Source organism: Molossus molossus, unplaced genomic scaffold (assembly GCF_014108415.1).
Source record: "Molossus molossus isolate mMolMol1 unplaced genomic scaffold, mMolMol1.p scaffold_m16_p_11, whole genome shotgun sequence".
Lineage (NCBI taxonomy): Eukaryota > Metazoa > Chordata > Mammalia > Chiroptera > Molossidae > Molossus > Molossus molossus.
Window position 1 is genome coordinate 41631569 of NW_023425346.1, and position 15947 is coordinate 41647515.

The 15947-nt window shown below is 40.6% G+C and overlaps 1 protein-coding gene across 2 annotated transcripts in view; it reads right to left on the bottom strand.

The window, feature by feature from the left end:
* The window catches only part of LOC118625191 (CD302 antigen), a 146539-nt gene that overhangs the window by 40027 nt on the left and 90565 nt on the right, over positions 1 to 15947 (bottom strand). Inside the window, exons 32-35 of one of the 2 annotated variants that reach the window (XM_036253766.1) lie at positions 11845 to 11994; positions 11434 to 11556; positions 8911 to 9078; positions 5964 to 6876 (exon numbers count right to left, since the gene is read on the bottom strand). In XM_036253766.1, coding sequence (XP_036109659.1) covers positions 6698 to 6876; positions 8911 to 9078; positions 11434 to 11556; positions 11845 to 11994 — 620 coding nt within the window. In that variant the 3' untranslated portion in view covers positions 5964 to 6697. Of the gene's footprint in view, positions 1 to 5963; positions 6877 to 8910; positions 9079 to 11433; positions 11557 to 11844; positions 11995 to 15947 lie in introns of those variants that run through there. The other variant, XM_036253768.1, reaches the window with a different exon arrangement.

The window sequence follows — 15947 nt, forward strand, 5'->3', positions numbered from 1 at the left end:
CCAACCAGGGCCGGGGACAAACTGCAACCAAGGTATGTGCCCTTAGCGGGAACTGAACCAGGACTCTCCGCAGGCCGACACTCTATCCGCTGAGCCAAACTGGCCAGGGCTGATTTTTTAAAAAGTTAAAGTATATTTTTTAAAAATCAAGTCTAGCCCAGCTGGTGTGGCTCAGTGGTTGAGCATCAACCCATGGACCAAGAGGTTGCTGTTTCGATTCTTGGTCGGGGCACATGCCCGGGTTATGGGCCAAATCCCCAGTGGAGGACATGCAGAAGGCAGCCAATCAATGTTCTCTCTCGTTGATGCTTCTATCTTTCTCTCCCTCTCCCTTCCTCTCTCTCTAAAACCAATAAAGAAAAAAAGAAATCAAGTCTAACTCATTCCCTTCCTTTCTAACCCTTTTCATGCCTGTGTAGCTCAGTCTGAAACGGAATGATTACACCAAGGAAATCTGACCAATGGGGTCAACAAGGAGAGTCATAGAGTGTTAGAAGTGATAGGGGCCATTTTCACTTACTGATAAGGAAACTGAGGTTAAAATAATGGGCATGACTACCCGTGGGCACACAATGAATGCTGAAAAGGAACTAGAGCCACATCTACTGAACTTGCCCATCCATTCCAGCCAGGTTCAGCCCCTTTGTCAAGGTGTAAGATCTTGCTCAATTTATTTATTTCCATTCTTCTTCTCAGGCTATCAACAAGGGGTTTATATGCTCAACACATATCCGAAGTGAATCCTTCCAAAGGTGCACTATGTTTATATATTCAAACATCCTAATTCTGGATTCTTCTGTTTTGCTAACTACAGAAGTAAAATGAACAGTTCTATGTGACTGTGCAATTGAAGAAGTTCTCTTCACCCCTCCACCCCCACCCAGCACCAAAGTATATTTTTATCTATGTGGATACTTTGCATTAAAATAGTTTTCAGCCCTGGCCGGTTTGGCTCAGCGGTTAAAGTGTCGGTCTGCAGTCCTGAGAGACCCGGGTTCAGTTCCCGCTAAGGGCACGTACCTCGGTTGCAGTTTGTCCCCGGCTCTGGTCAGTCGTGCGGGTGGCAGCCACTCGATGTGTTCCTTTCACGTCGATGTTTCTCTCTCTCTGTCCTCCTCTCTCTCCCTCCCACTCTACCTGAACAAAAAATGGAAAAATGTCCTCGGGTGAGGATAAAAAAAAACACAAAAAAACATATAAAATAGTTTTCAAATAATGGTTAGGTTTACAAAGAATTGACATGCTAATGAATCAACTTACTTTAAGCAAGTAACCCATTTCAATAGTGTTTTATTTCTAAGTCACTTTGAACTAAAAAAAGTATTTTCCCCCCACTGTTAACTCGGGTGCACACTTCATTTTTAATGCTAATATGACAAAACAGACAACTTCCTGCTTCTGCGTGGAATAATGTGGTCTTTTATTAAAACCTCTCACTGATGTCCTATTTTGCAACCACACCACATACCTTTTACTTTTCTGTCCCTTTCACTCCAGCTTAGCTCCTCTTTGACCTCCTTCCAGGTGCCATTCCCTTAACTTCATTTTCCCAGGGCTGTCATTTCTCCCTTCTCCACCGAGCCTGGATATCATGTTCCTCTGTTATATCTACCCGCCAACTCTTAACTGGAGGTCTCTTCTTTTTAAAAATAAAGTTGTTTTTCCAGCTTTACAGAGATGTAATCTACATACCATTGTGTAAGTTTAAGGTGTACAACATGTTGATTTGATACACTTACATATCATACAATGATTGCCACCATTAGCTAACACTTCTATCCCGTTACGTAGTTACCATTTCTTTTTTGTGGTGAAAATATTTAAGATTTACTCTATTAACAACTTTCAAGCACATAGTGAAGTATTGTTAACTATAATCACCAGGCTGTATGCTAAATCCCCAGAAGTTTGTATCCTTTGTCCAACATGTTTCCATTTTCCCACCCCTACAGCCACTGGTAGCCACTACTCTGCTCTCTGTTTCTGAGTTTGGTTCTTTTCGATTCCACATATACATGAGATCATACAGTATCTGTCTTTCTCTGTCTGAATTATTTCACTTAGCGTAATACCCTCAAGTTTTATCTGTGTTGTTGCAAATGGTAGAGTTTCCTACTTTCTCATGGCTGAATAATATTCAGTTGTATATATGTACATCTTTATCCATTTGTCCATTAATGAACTCTTGGGTTGTTTTCATATCTTGGCTATTGTAAGTAATGCTGCAATGAACTTGGGGGGTGCAGGTATCTCTTCAAGATCTTGTTTTCATTTCCTTTGGCTATACACCCAGAAGTAGGATTGCTGGATCATCTGGTAGTTCTATTTTTAATTTTTTAAGAATGAGGTCTCTTCTTCTTCATATCTCCTTTTCCTCAAGTTTACGGAACTAACTGAGGAAAGGTAGAGGAAATTTATCGATTCTGCCGATAATTGTCACCACAAATATATGGCTTTTAATTTCATCTGGGCCCTGTATGTCTTTTCCACAGTCCTATTTTGTCTTGGTCATTGTCCTCTCCCATCCCCCTTATTGGGTATTTCAATTTTTTATTACTCTCTTCAGGCTGAGACCCCATTTACTACTCATCTTTCTCATCAGGTGTAGACAAACTTTTAAAAATGCTTATCTGCCCTCCCCTTACTCTTCATGCAAGCCTTCCTCTTGTGGCCTCGAAGAGGAAGGCTTTCTTCCTCCCACCCCATCCAAACCTAGTCCTCTTCCTGTGGGCTCAGAACTGCCCCTCTCATCCCATCTTCTCCAAGATCTTCTTGCATGAATGACTCCTGTTCTCTCCCCTGCATCTTCTCTCTGTCCACCGTTCTTGTTTGTTTTGCTTTTCCCTTTCAGCTTCTAAACCAGCACATTTCTTTTCCCTCTTTTGGAAAAAACACTTCAACCCCCTTCTCCCTCTAGCGATGGTCCAGTCCCTCTCCTTCCCATCTCCATCACACTCCTCAAAATTCCATGTTCCCTATTTCCTAATTTCTAGTGTTAGCTCAGTCCCATCTGATTCTTGCTCCACCTCTCTGCTGCGTCTCCACTGGCTAAGATCACCAGTGTTTTCCTAATTCTTAGAGTCCGTTTCACCTGACTTTTCTTTTCTGTTGTTCAGCAATTGAAGCAACATTGACTTAATTCTATATTGTATTAAAAGGATATTTGGCCAAGGAACCAAAACCCTAGGACTTCTCAGGATGGATCATCAGCCCATGTGCGGTCACTGGGGTAGGTCCCTGGGCCGGGCATTGCTCAGCTCCCTTTTGGCTTGAGATAGTTAGGCCTACATACTTCGGAGCAAAAACAGAGGGTGAGTCCTCCTCTCTGTATTCTAGTTCCCCTGGGACCCGGGGTGCGGAAAATGGATGAAGAGGAAAGGTTAATGAGGAAAACCAGTAACAAAGCTGGTGCAACTAATCCAGGAAGAGAAAAAAGATACAGGCCTAAACCAAAACAATTAGTAATGGAGATAGCCACTCTGTGAGAAGTCTGCCGTAAAACTGACAGAATGTTGGATTAGGAAAATGAGGAGGACTTGAGGATGACCTCTGAGTTTCTAGCTTGGGAGACCAGGGGTATGGTGTCGTCGTATAACTGAAAGAGAATATAAGAAGAAATACTGGTTCGGGGGAGAGAAAAAGGTTCTAAAATTCTGCTTGTGATTAATTTAGCTTGGAAAAAAGAAATATATGTAAAGTAAATTTGTTAAACCAGATATTGGGAGAATGTTTTAGTTTAGCATATACAACGAATTAGAGATAACTTTGTACACATCATGAAGTCTCATAGAAAAAAATGTCTTTGAGATCTAGTTCAACTTTTTCTTCTTACGCATGATAAGATAGTTGTACTACTAATAATGAGAGTTGAACTAATAACTCTTTCTCCAAGAAGGTGTTAGGATTAAATGAATCTAAGATATAAGATAAAGGGATCTGAATCCCTGACTTTTCCTAGCATGAACTCAGTGGCAGGGTCAGGTCTAGGGGTTACAACACTACAGCCATCATTTTCAGGGGAGAGTTCCCAAATAGTTCAAGTAGCCCAGGCCCATTTGGCTCAGTGGTTGGAGCATTGGCCTGTGGACCAAAGAGTCGTGAGTTCGATTCCCATCAGGGGCATGTACCAAGGTACCAAATAGTTCAAGTATCTTGCCCTGGGACCAGGAGGGGAACATGCTATGTGTGGGGGGTTTGGGGGGAGAAGGTTGATCGCTGGTAAGACTTCTGAATTTGTCTCCTACACCTGATGGTTAGGTCTGTTTGCTTACATGTTAGATGCCTGGCTTTGAGAGATCAATTTTGTCAGGCCACGTATGGGGGCTGGGTTAGTTAGGGAAGGCTGGAGCAAGCTGTCTTTAGTTCTCCTGAGACATCTGAATGGGAGGAGATGGGATGGGGACACCATATGGGCAGTTCTGGTCATGTTGAGAAAGACTTGAGAGGGACTTGGAAATATGAACTTGGAACTAGATTTTTGCTCTTAGAAGTGGTTGATGAATGCCTTCGGGTGGGGGGGGGGTGGTTAGTGAACAGGATCTCCTAAGGGGAACACAAGAATGAGAAGTAAGTGGATCACAGGTAGAATTCTGCTAATCTGATAGTGAAAAGACATGCTGATTCAGACAAATCTGCAAAAGGGACTAAAATCCAAGATCAGAAATATAGGAACGATTGTATTTATCGTTTAAAAAACACACACAGACTCTAAAGGATGACTTGCTTTACAACAGCTGGTCACTTTATTTCCTGTCATACTGTGTACTTAACATAATAAAGTCCAATCTTTATTTTTTTAAACAAGGATCAACAGTTTTACCTAAAAGAAAAAGACAATTTTATTGCAGCATCACTACTATATATAGCTGTATTTTTCACATCAAATTGGTTTAGCTCTTTGAAGAAGGTCTTAATGACTAAAACTGTACAGATCATAGGACAAGAGAATGAGTCTAATAAATTTAATAAAAAATATTTCAGAACGACTATACTATAGTTTTAGACTATACTAAAACTGCCTTAGATAATTATTTACAACTTTGTCATAGTATAAACACTCTAAACTTTAAAATAAATCTATGGATTTTATACAAAAATATTCTTAAGTACAAATATAAGTTAAACACTGAATAAAACATTTATCTGGTCCAGTGGAAGCTGTTATTAAGAATATTTTCTAGGTGGTTAAATTTAAAGTGATAACCACAAAATAGTGTTTCCTTGATCATTCATAATTTTAAATATTTAGTAGTAATCACAAAGTTTAGGGTTTCACTGTATAATTTTCATTTTTACAAATACAAGATACACAATTTCCTTCACAGACCACTTCTCTTTAGCTCATGTAAAAAATCAACAAAATAATAAAAATTTGTTAGTCAAAAGTTGACATGCCATGTAAAGTATATAAACTGTAAAATTTTCAAAGACTCTTAAAAGGAAACAAGTATATGTTGCATATAAGAAAAGGCAAACCTACATTGCTACAGGATATCTAAGCAACATAGTAACAATGTTCTCACACTTTAGAAAAATAGTAAATCTAAATACTAAATCTTCTTTAAAAGCCACTGTTTTATGAATAGTTATGAACAGAACAAAACTTTTACATTTAAATAATTTTGTATAAAATATATTTGAAATAGTATAAGCTTCTTGCCAAAAGGTACCATTTTTCTATGTAAAAAATACACCTTGTGCTGGACGATTTGGCTAAGTGGTTAGAGCGTCAGCCTGCGGTCCAGAGAGACCCAGGTTCGCTAAGGGCACGGACCTCGGTTGCAGTTTGTCCTTGGTCCTGGTTGGGTCATGTGGGTGGCAACCACTCGATGTGTCCCTTTCACATCGATGTTTCTCCCTCTCTCTCTCTCCCTCCCACTCTATCTGAACAAAAAATAGAAAAAAGAAAATGTCCTCGGGTGAGGATAAAAAATATATATATATAAGCACACCTCATCCAGGTGGGTGTGGCTCAGTGGTTAGAATGTCAGCCACTCACTGAAGGGTTGCAGGTTCGATTTCCAATTAAGGAGTAGCACGTACCCCAGGTTTAATCCTCAGCCCTGGTCTGGACATGTGCAGGAGGCAACCAATTGATGTGTCTGTCTCACGTTGATGTTTCTCTTTCTCTCTCCCTCCTTCCCACTCTCTCTCAAGATTAATGGAAAAAATATCCTTGGGTGAGGATTAACAACAACAATAAAAAAGCATGCCTCTCATTTAATAATTTCCCTCAAATATTACAAATGACATTTTAAAACAACGTTGATATTACTCACAGTTCTGTTTTTACCGTGAGGTACTCATTTTGCATTTGGCCAGATGTTCATAAAAATTAAAAGGGAGGTGTGTGACTTATTGATATGCCAATATGACATTGTGTTAAAATGTCATTAAAACATACGTATTCTAGGTACCAACCATATTCTTACAGAGAAAATGCACATTAACTTTATTACTCTACAAACAATTTAGACTTTATTTTCAGCTTCAGTCCCTTTCCATTCTTTAAAGTGGAGTTATAGACAAGGCATTTTTGAATAATTAAATGTGGAGACCAGAATAGCAACTAAACAACTGAAAAAGTGCTTAAGACTTGTACTTGGGAACAGTAAATACTGACAGTGGGAACATTTTAAATGGCTCATTTTTTTTTTTTTTAATATGTTAGTGCAAATGAGCAAACATTTAGAAGCATTTAGTCCTGGAAAGAAGGAAGCATAATTTCATCTTCATTGACCCCTTGCTCATATCGAACGGAGGAGAAGCCAGTCCAGGGCAGACGGCTCCGCTGGAAGAGGAACCAGCCCAGCCCGCCCACGAGAGCTAAGACGCTCAGCACGGCGAATGTGATGGCTACTCCTCTGTAATCAGAGCCTAGGACAGGGGAAGTGTGACATGGGAGGAGAGAATACAAAAGTGATTATTATCGACTTTATACATTCAGCTATGTGTCGCATAAGTAAACCCTGTACAAATTAGACACACTAAGTACCTGACTCACAGCATGAACACAGAATTCAAAATCACCATCAAACACTTAAGTGCTCTTTTCCCCAAATGTAACTGTTTTCCTTTTCATTCAAGTCCTCTTCACTACTATAGCAATTTTCTTCCAAGGAAATTAAAGCGCTATCATTAGTCTCACTTTCTCTTCTCACTCTTTTGAGAACATCGCTCCCAGTACATTACCTTACTTTCATAGGAAACTGCTAAAAGCTATACATTTTTGTGTTCGACTTACCTAGAGACAAATAGAGTATTATTTGCTTTGAGATGATTGAAGCCTCTAGGATGGCCTCATCTAGTCCCCAGCGGTCCACATGCTATCCCTGGCCCGTCAGCGCATGACTGCTGAGACGGACAGGCTGTGTTCCATGATGCCACTACCACTTCTGTGCTGACCTCCCTTCTCTCTCACAAGTCCAACGACATACTGTACATTCCACGTGGATGGCGCATCTCCAGATGAATAGTTCCAGATGGCCAGGACAGAGCTCTTGCTTTATACCACCCTAACCCTGTGTCCCCTGCCCTCCCCAAACTTTCCAGTCATGTTCCGTTCACTCAGGTAGACCCACACTCCTGACCCTTGTTTCCAGAGCCCTAAGTTTCTGGTACCAGCCTACCTTCCAGCTCTTCCCTGAGCCTCATCAAGATTGTTCTGCCTTAGGCTCTTCGTGCTATCGGTAACTCTGCCTGGTGAGCCTTTTCCCCTGATCTTTGCTGGGCTGACCTTTCAGATTTTAGCTTCACAGCCTCCTGCTCTTAGACGTCATCCCTGAGAACCCAACCTAGAGTAGCTATCGCCCTGGTCGGCATCACATTGAATTCATAACTATTTGATATTGTCCTCTCTTTTAAATATGGACCCGCTTGGTGACGTATCATCTGTCTTCCTCTACCAGTTTGTGGAGGAAGAAAAGGTATTGCATTTGTCTTGTTCACAGGTGCACCCCAGCACACAGAACATGGCACAATGTAGATTCTCAAAATATCTGCTGAATCAGTGAATGATTATATAGATATGGGTGGACACTTTTAGGTTAGAGCTTTAAAAAGTTGCTGTGGCCCTGGCCGGTTTGGTTCAGAGGTTAGAGTATTGGCCCTCAGACCAAAACGTCCCCGGTTTGATTCCGGCCGAGGGCACGTGCCTCGGTTGTGGTTTGTCCCCGGCCCCAGGTGGGGTCGTGCGGGTAGCAACCAATCAATATGTCTCTCTCACATCGATGTTTCTCTCTCTCTCTTCTTCCCTCTCTCCCTCCTGCACTATCTGAAGATAAATGTTAAAATATCCTCGGGTGAGGATAAATAAATAAATAAATACATACATAAATTTAAAATTTTGCTGTGAAAAAATTTAGAGCTCTTTTGCTAGAAATGAAGTTAAGATTTTTATGGTTATTTTATATATCAACTCATAATGAAACATAAGTTCAAACTGTGAGTTCCTACAGATATCCAGGTAATTTTAATTAATTAAATCAAGTTGTGCAGTGTTGTTAATCGTGAGTTTTAAGGGAATGAGGAGAAAGAAAGCAAACTGTAGAATTAAATCTTTGAGCTATTACATATTTAAACTATAGACTAAAATATATCTTAAGAACATTTTCAAAGAAATGACCTGTCTAATATGCTGGTAGCTTCCATTTTTCTTAGGAAAGAATTGCACAAAATTTAGACATTTAGTCGCTTCCTCGGGAAGTCCTAGATATCTGGTGCATTTATTGCCTCTTGTAATCTATTTTTCCAAGGGAAAGAACCTCTATGACTTAAGATTTTTAAAAATATATATATTTTAGGACTAAATACTTCAGGACCAAGTATAAAACTTTGCATATTATTAAATTGTACATTTATTTCCTAGCCTGTTCTGCAAAAATGCTTCTTAAGGACAGTTTACATACTTACCCAAAGGAGCTTTGCAGACAACTCTCCCATAGCCCTGTGAACATTCAACTTTTATCCAAGTTTCATTTGAAGCTAACAAAATGCTACATTTTCCACCATCACTCTTACGTTTATTTGCCCACCTGGCAAATGTCACTTTTGGTCCATCTAACCAATACCAAGATTTATCTAAAAGAAAAAAAGAAATAAAACACAACTATGTTTCTTGCCACTAAATTACCAACGTAAAAAGGCTTGTGGCTCATACAATGTTGTGCCACTATTTAAAATAAAATTCATCAAAAGTGAAATAATTTAAAAAACCAGTCATCAGTTGCACTTGTCACATTTTAAGTGCATTTAAAAAACCAGTCATCAGTTGCACTTGTCACATTTTAAGTGCTCAGTAGCTCTATGTGACTAGTGACTACTTTATCGGACAGCGTGGAGGTAGGAAGTTCTGTTGACCACACTGATACAGAATGTAGTGTTTTGATGAAAGGGCAGAATTCTTGCACATTTTTTGCATGAGAGATAGATTTCTAAAGACCTGTATCTCCCTCCCTCTTCTGCCCCCAATTAAAAATCTCATATCGTCAAAGGTATGTTTGTAGGGAAGGCAGGTCCAGGAGGGTCTCCCCACCAAGATGCCATCTTTATTTTCCAGTTGAGGTAGCACCACCTTGTGGTCATAATGTAAACACAATTTACAATTCATTGATGGTCAATTTTTATTCCATTCTCTCTTTTTATTGAGTTTTTGTTTTTTAACTTTTATTATTTTCCTCCAAATCAATACATGACTTTTATTGCATCTTTAAAATATCGCAAATAAGTCTGATGAATCATTCAGCACCTTGCTGTTTCTATAGCTGGACAACTTAGATCTTATTCATCAGCCTGTTGAACTGTTCCTTTTTCAGAAATATAGACGCCATTCAAAATTTTCTGATATCTGTGTTTCTCACTATTATGGCTTTCTGAATCAAAGCAGCTGAATTTGATACAAATTCAATGTCATTTCCGTCAAGAATCAACTCATCTTTCTGGGCTTGAGAAACCGAACAAGCAATGCCTGACATCATCCGAACCCTGTGGATTATTTTTTGCCCATGAAATTTCTGATTTCAACAAGAGAGCCATACTCCTGCATACTGGTGTTGATGGGGAAGTGAGCGTACACAGACCTCATCCTGTAACAGCCCAGTGTAACTGACACCTTTGATCACGCTCTGCCGATAGTACCGATGGTGGCCAGTTCCTTTCTATGTCCCTACCATCTGCCGACCCAGAGCCTCTTCTTTTCCCTCCCAAGGAGACTGAGTTCTACATTGATACGATTGAAGTCCCTCCGCAGGGTGCCCCTGGGGCCCTCCGCGGTAACTGTGTGTCCCTTCAGAATGATGTTGACAGTCCGATTGCTGAGAATGGTTTTTATCCTCACAGTAGATATGGCAAAGAGCTTGAGTTTTTATTTTTGAATTAATTATTTTTAATTGGATTTTTGGGATGACATTGGTTCACAAAATCATACAGGTTTCAAGTATACAACTCAACAAAACATCAGCTGCACACTGCCCCACTGTCTCCTTTTGACGAGTACCTAACATTTTGGAATTCACATTTATTTCAAATATTTAGAATTAAACTGTGCATAAAATGTGAAACAGACTTCCTATCATTCTATTGACTTTGTACCCTGAATTCATTCTTTTTCCATTTGAGTTCACTCAACCCCTGTATCTGTTATTCTTTATTGAAATATTCTTCCACAGATCTTTTAGAAGCAATTCTTTGCAATTTTACTAAGCTAGTTTGAAAAAAAAAAAAATCAGTCCTGGCCGGTTTGGCTCAGCGGTTAGAGCGTCCGCCTGCGGTCCAGAGAGACGCTGGTTCGGTTCCCGCTAAGGGCATGTGCCTCGGTTGCAGTTTGTCCCCGGCCCTGCTTGGTCATGCGGGTGGCAGCCACTCGATGTGTCCCTTTCACATCGATGTTTCCCTCTCTCTCTCTTCCTCTCTCTCCCTCCCACGCTATTTGTACAAAAAATGGAAAAATGTCCTCGGGTGAGGATAAAAAAAAAAAGAAAAAAAAATCACTATGAAGATTTAATTTTGCTCTATGGTGAAAATGTTCCAAGAGGTAAGGGAACAACAAGAAAAGCACTTTCTGAAGAACAGAGTTGTAAGCTGGAAAAACTTGGGGAGACAGACATGAGAAGTGATAGGGTCATCGTGGGAGCACGGGGCACAAAGATACTGCTGTGGAAGAAAAATACATCCTATTGGTCCAGCTATCTTAAACTTCTAAAAATTCCAGTTGGTTTCCACTGATTTTCTATTTCATTAGTGTTTTCCATCATTACTAAGAAGTCATTCACTTATTCATTAGGAATTTTTAAGCCTTGAAAGCAGCCAGCAGACCTAGATTATTTAGCAATAAGAAGCATTTGAATTAGATACCATCTGACATTCTTTAGCAAGGCTGACTTGGTACTGAGGACAAGTTAGAACCCTGCATACTCCACACACAATGATGTCACTTACCAGCAGGATGTTGAGATAATCCAAGCCAGACTCTCATGGTGATATTATTATTTTCCCTCATCAGTCTGCTCACGAATTTATTCTCATCTTCATCCTTTATGGTAACAATAGTTGCAGAATGGCCTGTTGAAGGAAAACAAACCCTAAACCAGCGGTTCTCACTTTTATTTCCCATGTACTTATTCTTAGATTGATCATTTTTAATGGCTATTCCAATATCCCACTGAGGTCATATGTCATAAAATATGTAACCACTTCCCCACCACCGGGCAATTAGGTTATAATGCTATTATAAATAGTCAGTTCTTTAAAAATATTTAAAAATATATAATTATCATTTCAAACTATTTCTTTAAAAAACTCCAATGATTAAATTATTGGGTCAAAGAAAATCAATTAATTTTAACTCACCAAGTTCTGAACAAAACTGTCTGGCTTCCAAGAAACTGTACAATGCCTGGTCATGTGCATAGCAGTGGCCCTTGTACTGGACCCACGGGGGCCCGTTCCCGCCGTCTGCGGGACACCTCGATGAGCGCGTCGGAGAGACGGCCTCTTTAGCTACAAACACGTGAGACAGTTGTATAAATGCACAGCAAATAATGACGGACTTTTGAGTATATATTCTAATTAGCTTTTTGGAATACCATTTTTAAAACATAGAAGATAAAGAAAAGTACTTGCCCCGAAGATGGATTTAGACTAAATTAAAAACAGTTGGAAGGACAGAATAGGAGGAGAAGCAAAGACAGGATAGGCAGGCCTATAACTACTTGGAATAATAATTAAAATTCTTTCTTCGGATTCCTTTTTATTCTGATAATATAAACCTAGTTTTATCTTGCCATATACAGAACTACTTTTAAAAATCATGACCACAGCCTGGCTGGTGTGGCTCAGTGGGCTGAGCATTTTCCCATGGACTGAGAGGTCCCAGTTTTATTTCTGGTCAGGGCACATGCCCAGGTTATGGCCTTGATCCCCAGTAGGGGGCATGCAGGGGGCAGCTGATAGATGTTTCTCACATCGATGTTTCTATCTCTCTCTCCCTAAAAAATCAATGAAAACATCTCAAAAAATAAAAAAAAGTTACCACCACAAGTGAAAATTTGTTAATGTGTTTACAAAATGCAATATATCAGCAAAGAAAAAAATAGAGTAGGTGTAGCCCTCGTTGGTTTTTCTCAGTGGTTAGAACATTGGCCTGCAGACCAATGAGTCATGGGTTCGATTCCAGTCAAGGGCATGTACCTCGATTGTGGTTCATCCCTGGCTCTGGTGGGGTCATGCGGGAGGCAGCCAGTCGATGTGGCCCTATCACATCAATGTTTCTCTCTGTCTCTCTCTCGCCCTCCCTCCCACTCTTTCTGATAATAAGTAGAAATATATCCTCGGATGAGAAAAAAAAAAGAGTAGATGTAATTTCTTAGCTTTTAAAAACTCCCCTGGTTTCCATTTAAAATAATTAAATTTTAATTGCACTGTATAACACAAGAAGCTGGTGTAACAAAGCCTGTGCCTCTTAACATCTATTATTAATTTCCACAGAAGAGAGTATGAGAACTGGAAAGTACACTGTCAACATCCTACTTGTGAGGTACAGGTGACTGGAATCAAAGCTCTGACCTGGTGATGCGCACGCTCAACCCAAGCTATTCCTCTGTCTGTGTTCTGCATGGTCTGCACGTCCTTCAGTACCGGAAGGCTTTTCCTGCGTTCTCCTCCACATCTGTTTGGCAGAGTTCTTATTGTGGTCCCTGTGATTCCAGAAAAGGGCTGCTGCCATTTCCTTCTTCATCAAGAGACGTTCTGACTGCTCCAATTCCTTCTGCTTCTCTGTCTTCTGTTTTTCCAGATGGGCTTGATCTTCCTTGAACTTTATTTATTTGATTGGCTTTTGCCTCCATTCTTTTCATGAATGCCCTTGGTTTGAGGTCTAAGTCGTCCTTCAGTTTGACAGTGGATAATGCCTGGGTCAGTTTCCTAGTGACTGATGATCAAAGCTCATAGCCAAATCCATCTGTAGAGTCTATAAGACTGTGATGGTGCTACATTAATGCTGCTGATGGAGGAAGACGTTGCTAGTAAGTTCTTCCTTTAACCACCTTGTAAAAATAGTTGCTTTCTCAAAAATACACTGCTATGCCCTGGCCAGTTTGGCTCAGCCGTTAAAGCATCAGCCTGCAGACTAGAGAGTCCCGGGTTTGGTTCCCACTAAGGGCACGTACCTCAGTTGCAGTTTGTCCCCGGCCCCGGTTGGGGTTGTGTGGGTGGCGACCAGTTGATGTGTCTCTCTCAAGTCGCTGTTTCTCTCTCTCCTCCCCCTTTTCTCCCTCCTGCTCTATCTAAAGATAAATGCAAAAAATGTCCTTGGGTGAGGATTAAAAAAAAAAAGACACTGCTGACAACTCCATTGTTGCACAAGGCAATGGTGTGTGTTGCTTCATTAGATGCAACACACATTGAATACTGGCTAGGAGTGCATGGCTAAGCCTGGTGGACCTTTCTGAATAGCTTGGCTTAAAAAAAAAACAAAACACCCGACAAAACAAAACAAAACAACTCTTCTTATACTAGGAATATATGGAGATACTTTATCTTCAAAGTCTACTCATTTCTAGTCCAGTCTGCATCTGGGCTATCTTAGACTGCATACATTTTCTTTCTTTACTGCTAATTCATGGAGTTTTACTTCCAATACTTGCATTTTTTTTTTTCCTGCAAGGGCCAACATTGTGATGTTTGTTAAATTTCTGTTCAGGAATATTCAGTTGTTTTATTATGGTAAAATACACATAACATAAAATTTATCACTGCGACTATTTTTTTTTTAATCCTCACCCAAGGACATTTTTGCATTTATCTTCAGATAGAGGGAGAGAGGGAGGAAGAGAGAGAGAAACATCGACGTGAGAGAGACACATCGAGTGGTTGCCACCCACATGACCCCGTTGGGGCCGGGGACAAACTACATCCGAGGTACGTGCCCTTAGTGGGAACCGAACCCGGGACTCTCCGGTCCACAGGCCGTCGCTCTAACTGCTGAGCCAAACCGGCCAGGGCCATTGTGACTGTTTTTAAGTGCATAGTTCAGTAACATTGAGCACACTCACATTATTGTGCCACCATCCACCTGCAGAACTTCTTCATCTTCTCAGACTGAAAACTCATACTAATTAAATAACTCCCATTCCTTCCACCCCCTAGCAAACACCATTCTACTTCCTGTCTCTATGAATTTGACAGTTCTAGGTACCTCAAATAAGGGGTATCATACAGCATTTGTCCTTCAGTGATTGGCTTATGGTTCTTCAAGGTTCATTTACATTGTCAGATTTTCCTTCCTTTTTAAGGCTGAATAATACTTCATAATGTGTACATACCACATTTTGTCCACCCTTGGACACTTGGCTTGCTTCCACCTTTTGACTATTGAGAATAAGGCTTTTATAAACATGATTGCACAAATATCTGTTCAAATCCCTGCTTTCATGTCCTTGGGGTACGTACACAGAAGTGGAATTGCTGGAACATATGGTAATGTTATGTTAAATATTTTGAGGAAACACCATGCCATTTTCCACAGTGGCGACACCCCATTTCACATCCCCACAAACAACGTGCAAGGGTTCCAATTTCTCGACATCTTCACCAACACTTGTTACTTTCTTTTTCTTTCCGAAGATCCGGTGTTTGAGTTGCCTCAATAAATTAGCTGCCATAATAAATTAGCAAACTTGATGGCTTAAAACCACAGAAATGTATTCGCTTACGGGTCTGGGAGCTAGAAGACTGAACAGAGGGTCGCTCTTCCTGGAGGGTCTGAGGGAGAAGGTTTCATGCCTCCTCCTGTTTCTGCTGACTACCATCACTGCTTGGCTGGTGGCAGCATCACTGCGGTCTCTGCCATCAATGTCCTTCTTCCCTGTGTGTCCGTCTCTCCTCTAATAAGGACAAGATCACTGCATCCTAATCAAGATTGACCTTATTTTAATGAATTACATCTGCAAAGACTATTTCTAAATAAGGTCACACTCTGATGTTCCAAGAGGTCACAAACTTGGGGGGGACACCGATCCCCTCAGTATAGGACTGAATTTGTATTTGATGACGTTGACATTCCCCTTCAGCCTGTAAAGTGTGTTTCTCTCACACAGATGCCCTCTCCACGTCTGCATGCCTTATCATAGTTCTCATGTATTCTAATTGTGTTTTAAAAGATTGTATTTATTTTCTGTACCTAACAACTAAGATGTCAGTTCTTGAGGGTGCCTTGATTCCTTATTCCTTATATCATTCTCCCTTTCTTGTATCTGTTTGTTTCTCTAGATGAGGTTTTCACATTTTCCTCTGCCTGAATCCATTCAGTTCCAAAGGTTGCATCCTCTGTTGAAGATTCTCTGGAGCAGAAAACGTGGCCAGCGCTGAGGACCAGCGCTGAGGAGACCAACGCCGCACCGGGCCCTGCCTGCCCAGCCGCAGCTCCCGGGTAGTCTGGGGGCTCGAGCTCTTCC